The sequence below is a fragment of the Bufo bufo genome, chromosome 3 (genome assembly GCF_905171765.1).
Source record: "Bufo bufo chromosome 3, aBufBuf1.1, whole genome shotgun sequence".
Lineage (NCBI taxonomy): Eukaryota > Metazoa > Chordata > Amphibia > Anura > Bufonidae > Bufo > Bufo bufo.
The window spans coordinates 90,252,001-90,277,329 of NC_053391.1; the positions used below are offsets into that span (position 1 = coordinate 90,252,001).

Consider the following 25,329-nt stretch of genomic DNA (forward strand, 5'->3'; position numbering starts at 1 on the left):
TTACTGGTGGGCCCTAGGCGCTTTAGTCCAACACTGGAGACAGGTATATGCAAATTAAAGATTTTGGAATAGAATTCACAAATGTTGAAAACAGGCTTTTTTTTTTTTTTTTTACTGAATAAATATCATGAGAAACTAATGGGGAGATTTATCAAAGACCGGAATTTTACTCCAGTCTTTAAAATCTCCTGACAATACTCCAGAAGGAAGTGTATGGCAGTTCAGAGATATCTTCATTTGAAGATAACTGACGGGCCCGCTGGCCCCACCCACTCCCTGACCCCTTTTCAGAAAGTGGCGAGAGTGGCACGGAAGCACCCCTTGCAACAAAAGTTGCAGTGTTTGACTTTATGCCACAAAAAGTGGTGCAGGGAGACAAATCTCCACCATAGTACCTCCTACCATATAACTAGCCGATATACAATAAATATTTCAAGGTAGACAAGGACACATCACTGAGACAGTATCCATACATGAAGCACAATAAAAGCATAAGAGTAAAGAGTACAAATCAGACACAATGGCATCATGTGGTTTTTATAGCGTGTATTTAAAACACAGCAGGTCTACAAAAATAGTTCAAGTCAAATCAGGACGTAATTTTTCATTACAACTTTCATAGTCAGTACAACAGTAAAACAATGGACTGCATGTACAAACTACTGGTGTAGGAGATACTGCTTTACAATGTCTGGGAGCAAAAGCTGACAAATTCTACCATGTTGTTTTTGTCCAAAGCACTTCCTAATACAGAGGCGGCATATCTGCTTCAAAGTCAGCGGCCCTGGGAAAAGAATTCCATAAATGTTAACATATGAACTTAAAGGGCAACATAAAAAAAAAAGCAAAAAAACAAAACAAGATACACCGGGATGTACTGCAGTGTCCAATCACAGCAGCAGGCCAAAAAGAAGGAATTATCCAATGGATAACATATTCTTAGAAAAGGGTCAGAGGGAAAAACAAGCAATGCTGACCTCACTGATCCCCCGCCACTTTCTGGGGCTTCTCCACGCTCAAGAAATCAACATTGTGCCTACTGATTGGCTGAGTGGGCAATTGCTTTATGTGTAGACGCACCAGGAAGTGGTTAGCATAAAAACAGCAGTGGAAGGGAATGGGCAAGTTCAGCATTGCTTGTTTTATGTTGTTTTTTTATTTTTTATTCTGACACTTTTCTAAGAAAAGGTTATCAGATAAGTCCTTTCAACTTTACAGAAATGCATTTATATGATAACTGTAAAAGGTCCATCAAAGTAGTGGGTGCCAAGAGCTACCACTGAACTGCAGAGTTTAACTAAACACTGTATAATATGTCTGACATCCAGCTGAAATGGACATATTTCAGTATTGTGAAACTGGTTGTCAGGAAGTGCAGTACCCCAGATGGGGTACCTGCAATTCTTTATTATTGCACTGTTGAGGTAATGTGCTGCATTAAACGTCATATAATATGCTTCTATGTAACACACACTCAGCATGTGTCAGGCATGGCCAGAGTTAATTATTCTGGCCCAGTCCTCTCTGGAGTTCCAGAAGATAGAGTGTGCTAGGAGTAGGTAGCTGTGTTAACGTGTCCTGGAGGAGAGGGAGCACACTGCAAGCGCTCCTGTCCCCATGCATTCATCTAGAAGCGTCCGGAGACTAAGAGAGAGAAGAAAAGGAGATTTTAAAAGCTACAGTGTGTCAGCAAGGCAATCTGCGTCAAGCATTACAGGCCCTGTTCCAGTGGAGGGAAAACAGGGTAAGGCCTCTTGCACACGACTGTATGTCCTCCGAGATATACGGTCCGTGAGCGGGACATATGTCCCGAAGCGGCATTGATCGTGAGCACGGGAGCACGCAGCATCATAGATTACAATGATGCTGTGGACGTCGGGCCGCCCACGGGGCTATTGTCCCACACTCATACAATAGTCCCGCGGTTTGCCCGACGTCCACAGCATCATTGTAATCTATGATGCTACGTGCTCCCGTGCACACGATCAATGCAGCTCTGAGACATATGGCCCGCTAACGGACCGTATATCTCGGAGGGCATACGGTCGTGTGCAAGGATTTTGGCCAGTCATATTATAAGAAGTGCACATTGCAAAAATCATGATAAATTGCTGTTGTTAGCTGGAAATCCTAGGATTAAAGACTGTAGCAGTAACCATAACTTTCATCTATTCATCTGACTCGAGCTTGAACATCTGTGTGGACTTTGCCCTGTGTATGGTGTGTGGATTCGCTCTGGTAGGAAGGTTAGCGGACGCAGTATAGAGGCAAAGGACCATGTTGTAAATCACTCTTGAGTGTTTATTCACACTTCTAACATGACAACAGTCTTCAGCCTTGGTGCTTGTTCACACACAGAAAAACGAAATAAAGTTCACCTGGTATCCTGGGTGTCAGTTCACACCCGGCTGAATACTCAGCCTCAGAAAGCCTCAGAAAGTCCACTTGCAGGCTTTAAGGCGGCCTTGCTCGCCTGACACACGGTCTTCAGACCTCAGCACAGAGATCTCCAGAGCTCCAATGTCAGAGGGAGGTAATCCACCCCACCTGACAGTGCTGGCTGCCAAGACCCGGCCTGGAACGTGGGGAGTAGTCACCCACCCAGCAATTTGACTACTCCCATTCAGAGCCGTCCCGGAGCAGCTATTTACAGCCATACTAAATAGCAAAGTGTCAATCAGCATTAGCTGCCGCTGACACATGATAATACCAGTTCTGTAAAGAGAGAAACCATTGGGTGACCCGAGCATTTCTGTCTTTCAGAACTTTCTCCCCAACAAATAATAGCGGAGAGACTCGAGTGCCCACTTGATAGCCAGGCACTCTCTCTCCGCTATACTGTACCTGGTCTCGGTTGGGGTAATCTTACAGCTGAGGAAGACAACGGGATGCTCCTCCCCGTTGTCTTCCTGAGACGGTACAGCACCGAGGCCTACTTCGGAGGCATCGGTCTGTACTATAAACTCCCTTTTGAAGTTGGGCGTCACCAAAACCGGAGACCCACACAGGGCCGACTTCAGGCGGAAGAGGCTTTCTCCACTTTAATCATCCCAGTGGACCATCACTGACTTGCGTCCCTTCAAGAGCCCTGTCAATGGTGCGGCCACTGTAGCAAAGTGGGGGACAAACCTCATATAATATCCCACCATTCCCAGGAACGACTTTACTTGCCTAGTAGTGACAGGTCGGGGCCAATTCCGTATCGACTCTATTTTGTTCACTTGGGGTTTGATGACTCTGCGCCCAATGACATACCCCAGGTATTTCGTCTCCTCTAACCCTATTGCACATTTTTGGGGGTTAGCTGTTAGTCCAGCCTTTCAAAGGGAGTCCACTACAGCCTGTACTTTTGGTAGGCAACTTTCCCAGTCGGTACTGTGAATGACAATATCGTCCAGGTAAGCCGAAGCATACCGATGATGTGGACGCAGCACAATGTCCATGAGACGTTGAAAATTGGCAGGGGCACCATGCAGACCAAAGAGTAACACCTTATATTGGTACAGCCCCTCGGGTGTGATGAAATCAGTTTTCTCTTTGGCAGCCTCCATCAGTGGTACCCTTTGGTGATACCGGGCTTGGCCTACCTCTCAATAAGCTCATCCACCCGAGGCATGGGATACGCATCAAATTTAGAAATCTTATTTAGTTTGCGGAAATCGTTACAGAACCGTAGCATCCCGTCCGGCTTGGTTATTAAGACTATCGGACTGGCCCATTCACTTTTCGACTCCTCAATGACGTCTAGTTGTGGCATTAGCTGCACTTTTTCCGAGATGGCTTGTCGCTCAGACTCTGGTACCCGGTATGGTTTCAACCGGATTGTGGCCTGAGGCTCAGTGACAATGTCATGTTGGATGGTAGAAGTGCATCCAGGGAGGTCCGAGAACACATCCATGTTCCTGCCGACGAACTGCCTGGCCTCCTGAGTTTGTTTAGAGGAAAAGCTGTCAGGAATCTTCACTGTGGCAACTGCTTCCCTTGTATCAGACCGTGGGGCTGGAAACTCTTCCCCTAGAAAACTCGGCCGTGGGCTGCCGTTCATACTGGTCTCCCTATTTTTCCAAGGTTTAAGTAAATTCACAAGGTACACCTGCTCCGGCTTTTGCCGTCCTGGTTTGTGTACCTTGTAGGTTACCTCACCAACTTTTTTAAATACTTCGTAGGGTCCCTGCCACCTAGCCAGGAACTTACTGTCCACCGTCGGTACCAGAATCAAAACCTTCGGGGTTAAAGATCCAGACCCGAGACTGCCGATTATAGACCCTACTCTGGGCTCGCTGGGTTGCCTCCATATGTTCCCTAACAAGCGGCAACACTGTCTCCATCTGCTCTTGCATCTGAGTGACATATTCAATTACACTTTTATACGGTGTGGGTTGTTGTTCCCATGCCTCTTTGGCTATCTCCAACAGACCGCGAGGATGTCGGCCATTTAGCAGTTGGAATGGCGAGAACCTAGTAGAGGGCTGGGGCACCTCTCGAACTGCAAACATGAGATAGGGCAGAAGAAGGTCCCAATCCCTCCCATCCTTAGACACCACTCTTTTTAACATGTTTTTTAATGTTTGATTAAACCTCTCTACTAGGCCGTCCGTTTGCGGATGATAAACGGACACCCGTAGCTGTTTTATGTGCAGTAACTGAGTTCCCTCATGACCTTTGACATAAAAGGGGTCCCCTGGTCGGTCAGAACCTGTTGCATTAGATCATAATACTGAGGTCTCCCGTTTCAGCCAGGTTAAACTCCCACTGATGCACCCGCTAGGCCCGGACCAACACATTCACCCCCAGTCTTGCCAGGATCTCACCCTTTACTGTTGTGTAATCGGCCGCTTGATCATCCGTAAGTCTAAAAACACCTGCTGGGGTCCGGATGCCAGGAACGGAGCGACGACTTCAGCCCATTGATCTCGGGGTAGCTTCTCCCTCACGGCCACCTTTTCGAACACTGCAAGATAGGTCTCGACGTCGTCCGAGGGGGTCATCTTAGGCATCACCGCACAGACCGCTTTCCGGGCATCATGGATGTTCTGGGACGCTCCTGCCCTTGTAAAGCCATCACATGCTGCAAAAGCAGCTGGTTGGTTTCCTGCTGCTGCAAGTTAGCCTCCACGAGGGCTTTCACGACAGCTTCCATTTTGTCAAGGGACACGGGTTGTAATCTCGCTGGTTTGATGTAAGAAATACAACCATGCCCGGAAAAACTAAAAATTTTCGGCCTTCAGGCCAGCCTCACTGCGCTTGCCCGCATCCTCCACCAATTGTGGGGATTTGCTCTGGTAGCCAGATTAGCGGATGCAGAATAGAGGCAAAGGACCAGGTTGTAAATCGCTCTTGGGTGTTTATTCACACTTATAACAACACAACATTCACTTTTTCAGGCTTGGTGCTTGTTCACACACAGAAAAACTAAATAAAGTTCACCTGGTATCATGGGTGTCAGTTTACACCCGGCTGAATGCTCAGCCTCAGAAAGTCCACTTGGAGGCTTTAAGGCGGCCTTGCTTGCCTGACACACGGTCTTCAGACCTCAGCACAGAGATCTCCAGAGCTCCACTGTCAGAGGGAGGTAATCCACCCCACCTGACAGTGCTGGCTGTTTTTTTTATAAGCCTGCCAAGACCCGGCCTGGAACGTGGGGAGTAGTCACCCTCCCAGCACTGACTACTCCCAGTAAAAGCCGTCCCGGATCAGCTATTTAAAGCCATACTAAATAGCAAAGTGTCAATCAGCATTAACTGCCGCTGACACATGAAAATATTGGCTCTTACTTCACCGAGACCAGGAATCTCGGTGACACATACCTACCATCAATGACGACTTCTACAATGGGTAAAAGCCAAGGGAGTCATTTATCAAACTGTAAAGTAGAACTGGCTTAGTTGCCCATAGCAACCAAAGTCCTCCAAATGAGCTGTCCAAAATGAAAGCTGGAATCTGATTGGTTATTATGGGCAACTAAGCCAGTTCTACTTTACACCAGTTTGATAAATTACCCCCCCCCCCCCCCCCCAAATGTATTATAACTCATATTTGATGCATAGTAAAGAAAGACTGATTCATTTTTAATTTGGTTTTACTTTACTTACTTTGGTTACTGACTCTCCCAACACCACATGCTGGCCACCGCCTTACCTGAGAGCCCTACCTTGTGCCCACTTTGACATTAACATCCAAGAGACTATAAGCTATCATCGGGCCGGGAGTCCACAACTACAGGGAGTGCCCCAAGGGAATATAGGTTGCCCCTCCTTCACTGCACCGCCCTCAGGGAGTGACGGCCTGAGGTAGGACACCGTGACACCATATTGCTACGTAAAGGCTACTACCACTCCCATCCTAGCAGATGACTGACAGCTTTAATCATTATGGGGTCATTTACTAAGCTGAAATATGCCTAAATTAGGCATATTTCAGGCGCAGATGGCAGCGCTATCTGCAACTTCTTCCTGCTCACACCAGTTCTAAAATTGTGGGCTTGGCGTGGGCAGGAAATGGGACGGGTCGGTGAGCCTGTCTCATTAACCATTTTCTACGCTTGTTTTAGGCATAGAAAATGGTCTAAATGTAAGACAGCTTGGAACTGGCACTGGATGTGCAGCATTTATGTAGAGGTCAGAGCCTTTTCATGACTTCAGCAGATCCACCGCCAGCTATAGGCCTTTATTAAGACTAGCGTCAAAAACACCGGTCTTAATTAATGTGCCCCTATGCTCTAATCTAGTGTCCATTTCAGATGGATGCCTGCTAGCCAGTATGCACAGCACCACACCTCAGTTTCTGGGAGCTCTAAAACCAGGGCTCTTGGCACCCATCAGTATAACTTATTATGGGAATCTGGATACCCTTGTGTCTCATTACAGATGTGTTTTAATTGCACAGTTAGGCTGGTTTCACATGGGCGTTGCGGGAAAAGGTGCGGGTGCGTTGCGGGAACATGTGCGATTTTTCCGCGAGAGTGCAAAACATTGTAATGCGTTTTGCACTCGCGTGAGAAAAATCGCACATGTTTGGTACCCAAACCCGAACTTGGGATCGGGCTTGGGATCGGTGTTCTGTATTATTTTGTTATAAGGGAAAATAATAGCATTCTGAATACAGAATGCTAAGTAAAATAGGGCTGGAGGGGAAAAAAAAAATGTAAAAAAATAACTCACCTTAATCCACTTGTTCGCGCAGCCGGCATTTCTTCTGTCTTTAACTGTGAGCAATAGGACCTTTGATGATGTCACTGCGTTCATCACATGGTCCATCACATGATCCATCACCATGGTGATGGATCAGGTGATGAGCGTAGTGACATCATCAAAGGTCCTATTGCTCAGAGTTAAAGAGAGAAGAGATGCCGGCTGCGCGAACAAGTGGATTAAGGTGAGTTAAATTTTATTTTTATTTTTTTAACCCCTCCAGCCCTTTTTTAACCGACCCCTATGTCTACTCTGCACAGACAGTTTATTCATCATAGTTAATATGGGCCAGCATTGAGGCCCACCCACTTGTATTCCTTCCCACTGCTGGCTGCGCGTGTTCCTGCCATGCGATCAGACACCCACTCACTTTTAAGTGCTGTGGCCAAGACATCTAAAACAGAATCGGGATCAGGGGCGTCGTTAGGTCAAAACATTAGGGGCTTGAGACCCGTATGTTTTGTCCAGTGCCCCGGATGTTATGCTGGTAGAATTTTTTTTATTTTATTTGGCTATTCCAGGGCCCTTTAATATTGATTGGACCTGGGCAACCCACCACAGATCATCCCCCCACTCCCCTTGTACTTGTTCCGCTACTTGCGGGCTGCACGGGCATGAGTTTAGTCACTTTCGGTGCGTGATCCCGCAAGACCTGCCGTGGTAGGTCACAGGTCTCGCGGGATTGCGCACCGAAGTGACTGAACTCATGCCCGCGCAACCCGCAAGTAGCGGATCAGCGGAACAAGTACAAGGAGGGAGGGTGGGGATGATCTGTGGGGTTGCCCAGGGTCCACTCTTATCAATATTAAAGGGCCCAAGCAAATATTTCTGCAGTGGTGAGGAAATGAAACATAACAGATATTGGAAAGTTACCGAATGTTGTATTACGGTATATAATTACTACAGTACGGCACTTCTTTTGCGTAAACCATGCCTTTAATGTGCAATTTCAACACAGTGGGCTTGTGCCCGGATGTTTTCAGACCCTAGCAACGCCCCTGATCAGATTCTTGCTATGGGGCCCAGTGATTTCTATGTACGCCCCTGGCTATGGCACATGTAATTGATATACCATATGTGTTACTTGTGTGAAAATCCCTTTAAAGTATGATGGGAGTGACACTCTTTATGAGCTCTACTGGCCAACAGAGCTCAATATAGAATAGACATGCATGTGCAGGCCACAGAGAGAGGCACTGGGTCCAGTCAATCACTCTTTCCCAGGATGGTGAGGATTGGTAAGAAAATGGTTTCCAAGATCTTTTATTTTTTTAAATTTGTTCCTAAAAGCAAAAAATTTTATCAAATAAAAAAAATAATTAACATTCACTTGTTAAGTTCTCCAAGTACTCTACAGCCACCACCAATCGAGTGGTGCCACCAGTCCTGCATTGGGGACAGCTCTCACATTCATGTGGTTCTGCAGTCACACTTACAGTCCTCACATGTAATACAGTTGCAAGAAAAAGTATGTGAACCCTTTGGAATGATTTGGATTTCTGCACAAATTGGTCATAAAATGTGATCTGATCTTCATCTAAGTCACAACAATAGACAATCACAGTCTGCTTAAACTAATAACACACAAAGAATTAAATGTTACCATGTTTTTATTGAACACACCATGTAAACATTCACATTGCAGGTGGAAAAAGTATGTGAAACCTTGGATTTAATAACTGGTTGAACTTCCTTTGGCAGCAATAACTTCAACCAAACGTTTCCTGTAGTTGCAGATCAGACGTGCACAACGGTCAGAAGTAATTCTTGACCATTACTCTTTACAGAACGGTTTCAGTTCAGCAATATTCTTGGGATGTCTGGTGTGAATCGCTTTCTTAAGGTCATGCCAGAGCATCTCAATCAGGTTGAGGTCAGGACTCTGACTGGGCCACTCCAGAAGGCGTATTTTCTTCTGTTTAAGCCATTCTGTTGTTGATTTACTTCTATGCTTTGAGTATTTGTCCTGTTGCAACACCTATCTTCTGTTGAGCTTCAGCTGGTGGACAGATGGCCTTAAGTTCTCCTGCAAAATGTCTTGATAAACTTGGGAATTAATTTTTCCTTCGATGATAGCAATCCGTCCAGGTCCTGACGCAGCAAAGCAGCCCAAAACCATGATCCCCCACCAGCATACTTCACAGTTGGGATGAGGTTTTTATGTTGGTGTGCTGTGGTGCACTTGTGCAGACCATAAACATGCAGCAATGTTTTTTTGGACAGCAGTGGCTTCCTCTGTGGTATCCTCCCATGAAATCCATTCTTGTTTAGTGTTTTATGTATCGTAGATTCGCTAACAGGGATGTTAGCATATGCCAGAGACTTTTGTAAGTCTTTAGCTGACACTCTAGGATTCTTCTTCACCTCATTGAGCAGTCTGCACTGTGCTCTTGCAGTCATCTTTACAGGACAGCCACTCCTAGGGAGAGTAGCAGCAGTGCTGAACTTTCTCCATTTATAGACAATTTGTCTTACCATGGACTGATGAACAGCAAGGCTTTTGGTGATAGTTTTATAACCCTTTCCAGTTTAATGCAAGTCAACAATTCCTAATGGTAGGTCTTCTGAGAGCTCTTTTGTGCGAGGCATCATTCACATCAGGCAATGCTTCTTGTGAAAAGCAAACCCAGAACTGGTGTGTTTTTTTTTTTTATAGGGCAGGGCAGCTGTAACCAACACCTCCAATCTCATCTCATTGATTGGACTCCAGTTGGCTGACACCTCACTCCAATTAGCTCTTGGAGATGTCATTAGTCTAGGGATTCACATACTTTTTCCACCTGCACTGTGAATGTTTACATGGTGTGTTCAATAAAAAGATGGTAACATTTAATTCATTGTGTGTTATTAGTCTAAGCAGAATGTGATTGTCTATTGTTGTGACTTAGATGAAGATCAGATCACATTTTATGACCAATTTGTGCAGAAATCCATATAATTCCAAAGGGTTTTGCTTTTTCTTGCAACTGTACATGCAGGCATCACCGTTGAGGCCTGTGATTGGCTCCAGCATTCATGAGAACGGTATTGCTGCAAGAATGGTGGTGGAGGTGCTGCTGAGACTGGGAATTTGGTGGGTATTTTTCATTTTATTTTTTGCCACCAATATCTGCTCTTAGGCATTTTTTAGTAAAAATTCCAGACAACCCCTTATGGAAAGCACCTCTGGGAATAAAAATAGTTTCACCATTTTAATGTCCTTCAAGTATCTTCACAGTGAACAAAGAATAATTCTGTGCTCCAAGTGCAATTCAATTAACCCAATATACAAAATTGTGTAGAAGCATTTCTCCATTTACCTAGATATGACGTGCTATCTAATATCAAACTATACACGGCTTGTAAATCATTCATTTCTACCTTCTCTTTTTACAAAGAGTTGGTGCAAAGTGCTGTGGAGTGGGACAACTTCTGAAGGCCCTTTCCCATCTGCATTTTTAGATTGCGTATTTCCACCATAGTCAATGAGAAGGTTTGCCAGTTCTGCGTTGCCATTTCTTGCAGCAACATGTAATGGGGTGTCCAACTCTTTACCAACATTTGCACTTGCCCCTAGGGACAAAAATAACAAATATTAGAATCAAAATGGATTAATAAATAAATAATTCAAAGCATATATTTAGTTTTTGGAATTTTCATTCTTGACCTGCAGTGACTGCTTGTAAAGCTTCAAGTTCAGAGCTCAGTGGGTGTTCCCCATAAAACAAACTTCTCTCAATAATCTAACCTGTGTGCTAGCATCTCCTTCCCTCTCTCTATCTCACACACACGACCACGGCCATTTCTCGGAAACAAGTTCAGAATTGTTCAAAATCAATTGCTGCCCTAGCTATAGATGTTTTTCTGGCTCACTTGACAGCTTTCATGCTGCAGTCAAGATCTATGTCACATATTGCTAGCCATTGCCAGATAAAGTAGCTTAGCGTAGTCAGTTTATGTCACTTGCTGATCTTTTTCAGCAAAAGTCCCAGCCTATTGTGGGTGTAGTGACCATGCAGGAGCTTGAATTTTCTTTGTTCAATTGCAAGAAGAAGGGAATCTGCCAGCATATTTCTACCTATGAAACTGGCTGACCTGTTACAGGCAGGATGATGTGAACACTGCCTGGCCCTGTCAATCAAAACTAGCAGGGCGTGGCCAGAGGTGGGAGAACGGAGCCTCTAGGAGCAGGAACAATGCCCCCCACTGCTCCTAGAGGCTCATTCGCATAAATCTTTCTCAATAACAGGGGCACGTAGTGAGATGGGACTAAGATAGTTATGTTCAGCTGATATTAGCACATCACCCATGTTTCTGCTGACAGAAGCCCTTTAAAGAAAAGCATGTTTGAAGGTTGCCAAACAGCGTGTGACAGGCTTCTCAAACACATGGACACTTTAGGCGAAAGAAACGCAGCACAAGTAAGCTTCTCAACAGACAGCATGTCCTGGGTTTGGCATTTTCCTAAATTTCTGGGCATTTTGCACTGTAGACAGCCACAAATTTTTCCTACTTAAAAAATATTAAAATTAAAATAAAAACTCACGTGACTTTTTTTTTCCCTTCTGCTCTACAGAGGAATTTATAGTACAGTGGGATTCAAAGATAGAAGAAACACAAGGCATGCAAAAACAGTATTCAAATAAGCTATGTGCTCAAACAAAAAATATGGCCAAAAACTGTGCAGAAGTACATTTTTGGATGCATTTTTTGGGTCCAAAATGCCCGACAAAGACATAGTGTGGCAGCAAGTCTTTATTTTTAGAAACACAGAGGCCAGATGCTATAAATTGGCCAATTTATAAAACGCTCTACAAAAATTGCATCTTTTGTAGTGGCATTTTCATACAGTGTCCTGACTTTTGTCTCTGAAAAGATCTGCGGGAGCAAATTGTGGCTAAACCCCCCCCCCCCCCCCCCCAAAAAAAGATAAAAAATCTGTAGCATTTTTGCAAACTGAGACCTATCTGCTGTCTATTGGCTCTCTGAGACCACATGGAAAGGTGAGCTTTTGTGTCTGTTCACAGTACTGTTTGTGGTGCTGTGCCTTCAGGGTGGTGCGGAGACAGTGACCACCATGCAATCCCGCATCCAGTAGAGAAGGGGTCTGAAAGGTGTGGCGAGTGGAACCTCAGGTTCATTTAAATAAATTTTGCTTAGCAGCAATGAGACAATACTATAGCATGAGGATGTGTGGCTGGTGGGGGGAATTTATTAAGACTGGCATTTCATAGTTTAGTCTTAATGAGAAGTCAGTTGGAGTAAGATGCACCAAATAAGGCTTCACAAGGTCGTATCTGATTTTTCAACTGCAAAAACGGATCTGTGACAATTGGATACCTTCCATGTGCATTCCATTTTTATCTCACTTCCATCAATAGAAAGGGCTATTCTCATCTGCCAAGACAGACAGGAATAGAACTTGTAATGAGATAAAGGACATGAATCTGTGAAAAATATATGTGTACAAGGCCCCATAGAAATGAATTTTACTGTGTGCTGGCTGTGAAATAAATGGATAGCACACTGAAGAAAAATATGGCTGCAGACACAAGCCTTTATTAAGAGGCAGTCCAGCCACGAGATGGCGTAGATTGATTCTAGGTGGTATTGGTAAGTATTAGGCTACTTTCACACTTGCGGCAGGACGGATCCGACATGCTGTTCACCATGTCGGATCCGTCCTGCGGCTATTAAGCCGCCGGACTAAAAAGCCTGACATGCAGTAATTTTAGTCCGGAGGCCTTTCGCCGTGCACCGCCGTGCTGCGCCGGAGCTCCGCCCCCGTCCCCATTATAGTCAATGGGGACAGAGCGGCGGTCCGGCGGCACGGCGAAATAGCCGCAGGACGGATCCGACATGGTGAACAGCATGTCGGATCCGTCCTGCCGCAAGTGTGAAAGTACCCTTAGTAAGTCTTGCAAAAGAAAAGTTGAGCTGTCAGCTTGATATAAATTTAGCAGAGCAATGAATGGGGAGATCTCTGGATCCATGTGAGGTACAGGGCTGGTTCTAGCCTTTTTAGAAAGATTGTCATGTACTATATGATGTTCGATTTTTTTTTTTTTTTTTTTTTTTTACAGTAGTCATGGGATAACCCCTTTAAATTTTGGTCAAGCAAAGTAGACTTTGCAGAAGCATGAAGTGTGCGTCCTAGCGCTTTTTTATAGGAGCTTCTATCATACAACTATACTGTTGCGGGACCAAAGCCATAACCCTTACTTGATACTTAACCTTCACAGGTACAGTGATCTGAAGACAGATAAGTTGTCCTTTTCTTACCCAGCTCAAGTAGTCTTTTGGCTGTCTCCACCTTTCCATTTTCACAAGCAACATACAGCGGTGAACCCAAGTGATTTATGTATTGGTCTATACTGACTCCAGCCTTTGAAAGAGACTCCACACACTCTGTGTGGCCTAAAATTAGAGAACACAGAATATTTTTAATATTAGTCATAATTATGGATGAGCGAAGTTTTGAAAAATTTGATTTAGCAGCTTACTACGTCACAAATCGCTTTTCATTGTATGGAGCGGCCGTAATGACGGAGAACAGTGATCATGCCACCCCGTCATTTAAGGCTGCTTTCACACTCGCGTTTGGTGTAGACCCGTCATGTATCTGCACATACGGATCCGCACAGATTATACAACCGCATGCATCCGTTCAGAACGGATCAGTTTGTATTATCTTTAACATTAGCCAAACGGATCCGTCTTGAACACTGTTGAAAGTCAATGGGGGGCGAATCCGTTTTGCATTGTGTCAGTCAAAACGGATCCGTCCCCATTGACTTAAATTGTATGTCAGGACGGATCCGTTTGCCTCCGCAGACGGACACCAAAACGCTGCAAGCAGCGTTTTGGTGTCCGCCTCCAGAGCGCAATGGAGGTAGAACGGAGGCAAACTGATGCATTCTGAGCGGATCCTTATCCTTCAGAATGCATTAGGGCAAACTGATCCGTTTTGGACCGCTTGTGAGAGCCCTGAAACGGATCTGACAAACGGAAACCAAAAATCCAGTGTGAAAGTAGCCTTTAACCCTTCAAATCGTGTTCAATGCTGATTGCAGGAATCTGAGACTCACAAAAATATATTTATACTCACCTCCTCCACTTGATCACCTAGAGGCTGTCCACTCCCATCTTAATTGAAGAAAACCCACCAAATTACCTGGGGCGAGCGTAATGACATCACCACGTGATCACGCTGGCCATATATGGTGATGTCACCGAGCGTTATCACGTCTTCACACTCATCGCAGGTAGTTTGGCTGGTTTTCTTCAATCAAGATGGAGCAGACGGCCTCTCCGCGATCAAGTGGATGAGGGGAGTTTAATTATTTTTTTCAGTCACCATTTTAGGAAAAAATTAATTTGTTACCACAAGAAAATTCAGCTTTGCGGCGAATCAAATTTTTCCTAAGCTTCAGATCAAATTCCATTTTGGATTCTTCGATTCGCTCAACACTTGTGATAATGGTGATAATAAGAACTTCCACATTCAATTTTTTGTTTTTACACACTGCTGGGATCTGAACTTGACCTGTACATGTTCAGAGTCTGACAACTAATGTTTGTGTCATTTGTGGTGGGCTCCAATCATGTACTCCAAGAAGAAACAAAGTTACTGAGATACAGTCTATCCCTGGACTAGACCATAGTAATACTTGCTGCGTCCCACATCAGTGTGTAAATGGGACACTTTAAACATCTGAATATTTATGTATTTGCGTTGTATGGTATTTCTTTTTATCAGACTGGCAATGTCATTTACATCCATTCACCCTTAGGTGGTGCTGGCACCACACTATATATAGCTTTGGGTGTGTCTAGATTAGAGGAGAATGTTATGTTATGTTATGTTAGTAGTTGGTGAGAGGAGGAGGAGAAGCAAGTTCATGGAGGAGAGAAACAGGCTAAAGTCATCATGTAGTTGTTTTTCTTTCCTCTGGGCCCTGATCAAGCCTGGAGAAGACAATTACAGCAACCAAGCACCAGACCGTGAGTCTATGTACAAAGATGCAGAGAGCCTAGCGAGGGTATCAGCTAAACTTAGCTCATGGAGCTCATTAGCACAAGTGACCAGGAGTAGCTTTCCGGGTGCCTGGACACAAATGGACAGTTAGTGCGCAGAATTGTCCTTATCCACTACACAAGCCTTCCGGGTCATAGTGGAAAAAACAAAAACCTTTTAAGAAGAGTATCCTGAAAATAATGAAGCAGATGTGTTTGCCTGCCTCGAGGGGAACGCCCTTAAAGGATAGCTCATAGTAACCAGATATATCAGCATACTTAGTACCAGAGTGCTATAGAGTGGACTTGGGATTACCACCAGGATCCTTGCCTGTAAAGTGTCTACTTTAAAAGGGACAACTCCTTCATTGACAACTGTCACTACCTGATAATAGGATTACAATTGAACTTATTATTACTTATGCCATACAAAAAGCTTTCCATTGATGAACTGTACCAACTGTCCAGAGACTATTGATTTTCAGTAAATGTTCAACTGGTTTACAAAAACCAGTTGACTCCTCATTCTTACTACTGCTACTCAACATTTGCACCTCGCGGTGCTGGCATCACGAACCATGGGCCCAGCCACCAAAGCGCCTTAAACACCAATTACCATCAAGGGCACCTCAACCAACATCTGGCTGGTGTTCCCTGCAACGGAGAGTGCCCAGGAGGATTTCGTGCTGTCTTCCTCATCACTGCACGCCGGCCCAGGGAGGCATCTGCTAACCGTGAATATAAACAACTACTACCCCCATCGGCCCACCGTGAGCATCACATGTTTTCCCCTGCATGTCCCGGTCGCTGCATACTAATGAAATGTTTGCTAAAAAGTCTCAGTCCGGCCACTTACTGTTTATTGCATCTTGAACCCAAACAGAAGGGTAACTTGAGGCTCCTAGTAATGCAAAAATCTGTAAAATTTTGCTCACATGTGCATTTAGTGGTATCTTCTTAGGTTACAAAGTAGTCTTGGGCCCTTCAGGGCATTAGGGCCAGAGTTTGATTGCTACATCTGCACCCACCTATAGCTATTCCCCTGAAACCACAGGAGATATGGAGAGATTAGTAGATTCTCCAAAGGTCTATTAAAGTAGTATTTCAATGACCAGTTATCCATGCTCCCTACAGTGACACGTGAAGACATATGAAGAGCCAACGATAGCCCTCAACTGTCTAAGGGCTTTTGCGCACAACCGTATTTTGAGTCCTCATCCGATCCGCATTTTTTGCGGATACATTAATTTTTTATGGGGCCCCAAAAAATACAGACAGCATACGGATGACATCCATGTGCTGTCCGCCTTCATGCAGCCATTACGTAAATTTAAACAACATGTCCTATTCTTGTCCATTTTGTGGACAAAAATAAGCATTTCTATAATAGGGACCAAGGAAAGTGTGGGATTCAAGCGGCTGATATTCATATTTTGCAGATCCGCAGTTTTCAGACTGCAAAACGGCAACGGCCAAGTGCATTAGGCCCAAGGCTGATGATCTACAGTATATACTGTACATAGAAATAAATTAGAAGCACCTTAAATTCAATCAGCAGACCCCTGTACTTGGATGCTTAATTATACGGATTACTCTATAAATTACGTCATTTCTACACAATGCACTAATTGGCTTTTATTATATACTAGCTGAAGGACCCGGCTTCGCTCGGGTATATTTAATCTATTTCATTTAATGTTTGTGTGTGTCGTTAAAAGATAAACACTATCCACTATAACAGTGACATCTACAACACCCCGCCCCCTTAACAGTGACCTCCACAGCCTCACACCCCTTAACATTGACCCCCCCACAGTGCCCCATCCCTTAAAATTGGACCTCCACAGCAGCCCACCTCCTTAACTTTGACCTTTACAGCAGCCTTCCCCTTTAACAGTGAGTTTCACAGCACACCACCCCCTTGACAGTGACCTCCACAGGGGCCCGCACTCAACAGTGGCCTTCAGTGAACTTCATTTTTTCAATCCCTGTCGACTCAGGAGTGGAAAGGGGAGTGGCTTAGCAGGGCCTGGGGGCAGGGTTTTAAGTTCATCTTTTGAGGGTGGACACATTGTGGCAGGGGGAGTGTCTGGGCTCTTTCCTGCAAGAGTGACGCCCCTCTGGGCACCTTACTAGCTCATTTGCATACCAAATAAACTGGATTTTCAGAGGATAAAAACATCTATTGCTGGAACAAAGGCTCATCTTGAAATAAGGTACTACGTGCTATTAGGACATGGCTTTACTTCAATAGCGATTATCCTGGTGACAGATTTCCTTTAAAGCTCACCTACAGCAGTAAAGAAAAATGGCTGGGTTGTTATGGAAACCTGGAGTAAAACTGTATGTGGAGACTAACGGCCTGCGAGCTTCTATTGGCTGATAAGGGTCATGTGACCAAGCTTCTATTGGCTAATGCATTTTTTTGGAATATCTCAGGAACGGTACGTCCTAGAGAGCTGAGGCCCAGCCTAAAACCTTCCCGGACACCTGATGTACCTGTGTGCCAAATTTCACGATTGTAAATGCGACGGTGCGGATTCCTTTAGCGGACATACATACACATACACTCAGCTTTATAAATCATATCATATTGTCCCAAAAAACAAAGCCACCTGGATGCGCTCAAAATTCTTTCCCCCATGACTCCTTAGGCTGGCTTCACATGGATCACAGCAGATGTGGGTGGTCTAGTTTCTTGGCCACACAGTACACCACCACCCTACAGCCACAATGTGAAGACCAAGCCTTGCCCACCGTCCTAGCATGTGCTCACTGCTACTAGTGAAAGCCCCTACAAATGCATAATAATGAATTATGATAAAATAATGATTTTACGTTATCTTGGCACATTACATAAACATATGAAAACATCTGTAGTCACTTTTACATTATACCATCTGAACAGAAAATCTTCTCAGACATTGCTTTGATATAACTCCAGTCTTTTGGTAACTTATAGAAGCTCTGTCAGCAATTATCGTCCACTCTTTACATTTCTAGTCATAGCGGTATAGTGATATAGTAGTTCTGAAGAAAGCGTAGTAACTATACAAGAGCTGCAGGTTCTTCCTACGCTGTAGAAACCTGTGAAAGTTTCACAACGTCAAGGTTAGGAGTCATTATAGAGGAGGAGACAAAGCATTGTGAAGGTCACAGGAGCAAAGAATTCTCATGGCTCCATCCTGACTACACAGCTGAGAATACCCACACTTTATCACTCCTCTACCGGCCTCAGACAAAGATAATCATGCGAACAGAATAAAAATGCTCTTAAATTTACTGTACTTCCATACTCCTAGTTTTTCTAAAATTGCCTTACAGGACTTAAGGAAAGGAGGGGATAAGGGGCGGGGGGGGGGGGGGGGGGGGGGGGGGTGGGGAGTAACTAGAAAGGACTGCCAATTTTTAAAACGCAATTCTATAACGTTATTTAGAATAGTTTATAAACTATTCTAAATGGCCTATAATTCATTTTTGTAGTTTTTATTTTTAGTGTACTGTAAAACAGTGCATGTATATGAAAGAGTGTGCATGTAAAAGCCTTCGTGCCTGCAAGTACAGATGTAGCAGGTGTTAAATAAGCGTTCATTGCAAATGTTCGTTCCTGGCCATGGCACTGCATAATATCATATTATTAATCTAATGAATGTAATTGAGCGATGCGCTACAGAAATAGCACATGTTTGCTACCATATGATTGTAGTTCACTACGCAAGTTTTTATTTTATTTTTAATGCTGCTCAGTAGGAAAAGCAGGGAACGCATCCGGTTAGGACCCAGGCAAAAGAGCCCGCAATCTGTGTGTGCCGTGGAGATGGCAGAGTGAGGAACAGGCAAGTACTGTCTAAAAGATCTTCCTTCTACAGATTAGTATGAAGTACTGATAACTGAATTGCCCGCAAAAGCCCTTTAACTCATTATGGTCCAGATAAGGATTGCTGTATCTGTAATCATAATGTTTTAGTTTTTCGACACAAATTTAAATACAGCAACGCAAATTGCTTTTGTGTTGCTGTATTTGAATTTTGCATCAGCATTATCTCTGTTTTATTTATTTATTTATAAATTGGGGGGGGTCTTATTACATTTTATTACACTATATTGTGCGTTATTATTGCCTCAGCAAGTCTTAATTGACAGATCCTTAGGCCTCCTGCACACGAACGTGTGCGCCCCGTTGCCATATTGCGGACCGCATTTGCGGATCCGCAATACACGGGTGCCGTTCCGTGGGCATTCCGCATCACGGATGCGGACCCATTCACTTCAATAGGTCCGCAAATCCGGAGATGCAGAATGGCACGGAACGGAAAAGAATTTGCTCCAACCATGTGTACAACTACTTTTTAGCCAAAATCATCCTGTACTTTTCAGGAATATGCAAGAGCAACACCATGGGTCATTTACTATCAGAAATACATCTATATTAGGTGTATTTCTGGCGCAGATTGTGGTGCAAAGGTTATTTGCTCCGCAATCTGCAACTTTTCCCTGGTCATGCCAGGTTTAAAAAAAAGTAGGCATGGTGCCAGCACCTCTACATAACTGCGGCTGATCCAGCGCCAACTAAAGGGCTTATTAAGACTGGCGTCTAAAATGCCAGTCTTAATAAATGACCCCCTATGTTCACATTTAATATAATACTAGATAAAATGGGCATATGGTAGGGAGTGTAGACAGTAGTTTTTGTTTAGTTTTCAAAAACGTTGTTGAACATTGATGGCATGGGTGCTAGTGTTGAGCGCAAATATTCAAATCGCTAATTTGAATCACGAATATCGCCACTTCGAGAATTTGCGAATATTTAGAATATAGTGCTATATATTTGTATTCGCGAATAGTGTTGAATATTCTAATCGCGAATTTATCGCAAATATATTACATTGCCGATGTTCGCAATCAAGTAAACAATGACTGGAGATAATATCGAATATTGCCTATGCCGCTCATCACTAATGAGTGCTCTAAGGGCATTCGTTTTAGGTCATTGCAGTAAATGGTTTAACTTGAATCTATAGAATACGGTACTTGTGCACACCCACACACAACCTATAAAAAGTATCCATGATATTACATGGCTATTTACCTCTCTTAGATGCCTCATGAATTGGTGATGCCACATCACATGCTGCATGTGGACTGGCACCATGCTGTAAAAGCAACTTCACACAGGACACACTGCCGCTGACACAAGCGTTAAATATTGGCGTTCTCCAGTCAACGTTGGGGATGTTGACCTGGAAAAAAAAACAAGCACGTCACATTAATTGAAGCAACCTTTTAATTAAATCTGGTAAACTTTTTTTGACTTAATAGATTTATAGAAAAAGCAAGGGATAGTATTAGAGATGAGCGAATTTCTCAAAAATTATTTTAGTCCGGTTTGCCGAAAAGATTTGTTTCGATCCGAATTTGTTTGTGCCATGCAGTAACACTCATAGGGAGTCTGCTGTGGTAGTGAAACAATACTGTGAGTCAGTATGACATGCAGATGACAGGCGTCGCTCTTAGAATCACTGCACAATTCACTTATTTGGGCAGTTATGGGGTCAAAACTGACCAAATAACTCAAGTGTGAACTAAGCTTTACAGGTCAATGTTAGCGCCAGGTATAAAGAACCATGCAGAGGCCCAAAATCCTACTGTAGCGTGAAAGAGCGCACTCCTTTTACACTGTCACCAGCTGATTCCACATAGATGTCTATAGAACCTGTTCTATTAAACGCTTATACAAGTAGAGCCCTGACAGAGTGGAGAGGGCGTCAGCAGAAAGTTTGTGTTGACATCACTGATTATTTTGCCCTTCCTCTGATCCTTTAGAACAATACCCCCCCCCCCCCCCCCCAAAAAAAAAAAACTGATCCTGTCTTGTTGAGCATCCGCCTTCACTCGGTCAGTAATCCATCAGTATTGCTAAAGCTAAAAAAAAACAAAAAAAACACACACACAGGAGTGGATCCAAAACAGAGATGACACGTGAATGGAATATTTGCATGTCTTCTGCGTTTTGTACCCACTTCTTTGCCTCTTTTGCCTACCAAATCATAAGCCAATTCTGATGGGACCATACAGACCTTACAGCTGCTACATAGACAGGATCCATTTTGCGTCTCATTTTTCCTTCCTTCTGACAGATCAGAAGAAGGGTCAAATAAATGATGATGTCAACAAGGCCAAACAGGGACACTAGTGGCCCAGTCACAGAGTGGGGAGGGTGGGAACAGCATAATAAGTCCACAGAGTGGCCCAATGACATAGTGGTGAGGTAGCAGCAGCATGAGGTGACCACAGAGTAGTGATGTGGCAGCAGCATGAGGAGACCGCAGAGTGGCACAATGACAGAGTGTGGAGATGGCAGCAGCACGAAGATTTCACAGACTGGCAAGGTGACAGTGTGGAGGTGGCAGCAGCATGAGGAGACCACATAGTGGCTCAGAGACACAGTTGTGAGTTGGCAGCAGCATGAGGAGGGCACAGACTGGCAAGGCAACATAGCATGGAGTTGGCAGCAGCAGCATGATGAGGCCACAGAGTGGCCCAGAGACAGAGTTGTGAGTTGGCAGCAGCATGAGGAGACCACAGAGTTGCAAGATGACATAGTGTGGAGGGGGAAGCAGCATAAGGAGACCACAGAGTGACCCGGTGACAGAGTGGGGAGGTGGGTGGCAATAGCAGTACCCGCTGACGATGGTGGGTGTAAGAAGGAGCACTTGGCATCAGATGTGTGGCAACAGGCGGGTGGCAGCATCAGAATAGTAACTGAGGCAGGTAGCCAGAAGAAACCGGTCTCTTGTCAAGGTTTGGGTGAGGCAGCATGGATGATCTAATCTGATGCATCAGGCATTGGTGTGTGGAAATCCTGGCTGATCCATGCCTGATTCATCTTGACAAAGGTCCGTCTCTCCACATTTTGGGTGGACAGGCGAGTTGTCCTTGGGGTAACTATGGCCCCCACCGCACTAAACACCCACTCTGATGCCGGGCAGGACAGCTTTTCCAGGGCAAACTTGGACAGTTGCGGCCACAAATCCAGTTTTGCTGTCCAGTAGATCTTCAATGTGGGGTGGCAGGGTGCTGTCCAAGTATGCCACCACCTGCTGATTCAGGTTCTGCTCCAGGTCTAGCTGCCGCTGCTGGTGAGTAGTTTCTTCACTAGGCGGGTGAAGAAAGCTTCTCATCAGCAACTCTAGACTCAAGCTGCTGCTGATGGAGCCCCCACCCCCACCCGCCACAGCAGTCATGGCAGTGGAATGAGAGTGCAGAGGCCCCCCCCCCCCCCCGGGTCAGACTTGCGAGAGGATGGACGATGGAGCAGATAGGCAGCTGCCAACTGACTACATAGGATGCCTCTATAGTAGTTCAGTTTATCCTCCCTCTCAGCGGGTGTAAAAAAAAGCCCCCATTTTGGACTGGTAGCAAGGGTCAAACAAGGTAGAGAGCCAGAAATCATTCTTGCAACGCCCACGCCATAGGGGTGGTATGTGAGTGTAATGATGGTGATGTGCCGAGTGAGGGTAGTAGTACTCACAGTTCAGTTGTCCCCTGGGCCGGCCTGCAGTGGAAGGGAAGACCTTATTAAATCCTTCGGGGTACTCTATTGCAGGGAACACCAGCCAGATGGTGGTTGATGTGCCCTTGATGGTATAGGTGTTTAAGGTGCTTTTGTAGCTGGGTCCCTGTGTTCGTGACGCCAGCACCGTTCAGTGCAAATGTTGAGAGTAGTAGAAAGGATGAGGAGTCAGTTGCAGTAGAAACAGTTGAACATTTACTTAAATCAAATGTCTCAAGACAGTTGGTACAGTTCATCAGTACAGTGCACTTGTATGGCATAAAGAAGGATTCAGAAATCAGTTTGGCTGTAATCCTGACAAAAGGTCTGGCAATTGTCAGCTGAGGAGTTTTCTTAATGCTGTTACTTTACAGGCAAAACAAAAGTTCTCTTCTTAAATAGTTCTACTTTAAGTCTAATCTCTAGCACTCAGATACTGAATAGAATGGTTTCCTTACTTTATATTGAGCAATCCAATAAGGGCATTCTCCCTCCTGGCAGGCAAACTCTCTGCTACATTATTTTATGCAGGATGCTCTTCCTGAAATATTCATGTTCACTATGCCTCAGAAGGCATTTAGTGAAAAAGGATAATTATGTGCACTAATCATCCAGTTGTGTCCAGGTACCTTTAAGTTCCTCCTGGTCACTGGTGCTTGTGAAGTCCCTTGGCTAGACTCAGCTCTAATCTTCACTAGACTTTCTCTATATTCGTACATAGACTCACTTGTCTGTGCTGGTCTGCTGTGACTACTTGGTCTGTCCTCTCCAGGCTTGATTAGGGCCCAGAGGAAAGAAAGGCAGTTACATCTTGGACTGAACCTGCTCTGCTCCTCCATACACTTCCTTCCTCTCTCCTCCTCTAACTTGAACTAACTTTATTAGCACACCCAAAGCTATATATAATATGTGGCACCAGCACCACCTAGGGGCGAATACAGGGAGTGCAGAATTATTAGGCAAGTTGTATTTTTGAGGATTAATTTTATTATTGAACAACAACCATGTTCTCAATGAACCCAAAAAACTCATTAATATCAAAGCTGAATATTTTTGGAAGTAGTTTTTAGTTTGTTTTTAGTTTTAGCTATTTTAGGGGGATATCTGTGTGTGCAGGTGACTATTACTGTGCATAATTATTAGGCAACTTAACAAAAAACAAATATATGCCCATTTCAATTATTTATTTTTACCAGTGAAACCAATATAACATCTCAACATTCACAAATATACATTTCTGACATTCAAAAACAAAACAAAAACAAATCAGTGACCAATATAGCCACCTTTCTTTGCAAGGACACTCAAAAGCCTGCCATCCATGGATTCTGTCAGTGTTTTGATCTGTTCACCATCAACATTGCGTGCAGCAGCAACCACAGCCTCCCAGACACTGTTCAGAGAGGTGTACTGTTTTCCCTCCTTGTAAATCTCACATTTGATGATGGACCACAGGTTCTCAATGGGGTTCAGATCAGGTGAACAAGGAGGCCATGTCATTAGATTTTCTTCTTTTATACCCTTTCTTGCCAGCCACGCTGTGGAGTACTTGGACGCGTGTGATGGAGCATTGTCCTGCATGAAAATAATGTTTTTCTTGAAGGATGCAGACTTCTTCCTGTACCACTGCTTGAAGAAGGTGTCTTCCAGAAACTGGCAGTAGGACTGGGAGTTGAGCTTGACTCCATCCTCAACCCGAAAAGGCCCCACAAGCTCATCTTTGATGATACCAGCCCAAACCAGTACTCCACCTCCACCTTGCTGCCCTTTACCAATCCAGCCACGGGCCCATCCATCTGGCCCATCAAGACTCACTCTCATTTCATCAGTCCATAAAACCTTAGAAAAATCAGTCTTGAGATATTTCTTGGCCCAGTCTTGACGTTTCAGCTTGTGTGTCTTGTTCAGTGGTGGTCGTCTTTCAGCCTTTCTTACCTTGGCCATGTCTCTGAGTATTGCACACCTTGTGCTTTTGGGCACTCCAGTGATGTTGCAGCTCTGAAATATGGCCAAACTGGTGGCAAGTGGCATCTTGGCAGCCGCACGCTTGACTTTTCTCAGTTCATGGGAAGTTATTTTGCGCCTTGGTTTTTCCACACGCTTCTTGCGACCCTGTTGACTATTTTGAATGAAACGCTTGATTGTTCGATGATCACGCTTCAGAAGCTTTGCAATTTTAGGAGTGCTGCATCCCTCTGCAAGATATCTCACTATTTTTGACTTTTCTGAGCCTGTCAAGTCCTTCTTTTGACCCATTTTGCCAAAGGAAAGGAAGTTGCCTAATAATTATGCACACCTAATATAGGGTGTTGATGTCATTAGACCACACCCCTTCTCATTACAGAGATGCACATCACCTAATATGCTTAATTGGTAGTAGGCTTTCGAGCCTATACATCTTGGAGTAAGACAACATTCATAAAGAGGATGATGTGGTCAAAATACTCATTTGCCTAATAATTCTGCACGCAGTGTAGATGCAATGCCAATGCCAGCCTGAACTAAGAATTACAATACATTAAATACATATACAAAAAATTTAAATGGACCACTTACACACATAAGTGGGACACTGCAATCCCTTTGACAAAT

At 44.4% G+C, this 25,329-nt stretch overlaps 1 protein-coding gene across 2 annotated transcripts in view; it reads right to left on the reverse strand.

Moving 5' to 3' along the window:
• Nucleotides 1–537: 537 nt before the first annotated feature.
• Nucleotides 538–25,329, reverse strand: part of LOC120994618 (ankyrin repeat and SOCS box protein 9-like) — a 49,085-nt gene continuing 24,293 nt past the window's right edge. The window contains exons 4-7 of one of the 2 annotated variants that reach the window (XM_040423308.1): nucleotides 20,275–20,425; nucleotides 13,452–13,586; nucleotides 10,551–10,742; nucleotides 538–784 (exon numbers count right to left, since the gene is read on the reverse strand). In XM_040423308.1, coding sequence (XP_040279242.1) covers nucleotides 660–784; nucleotides 10,551–10,742; nucleotides 13,452–13,586; nucleotides 20,275–20,425 — 603 coding nt within the window. In that variant the 3' untranslated portion in view covers nucleotides 538–659. Of the gene's footprint in view, nucleotides 785–8,389; nucleotides 8,474–10,550; nucleotides 10,743–13,451; nucleotides 13,587–20,274; nucleotides 20,426–25,329 lie in introns of those variants that run through there. The other variant, XM_040423309.1, reaches the window with a different exon arrangement.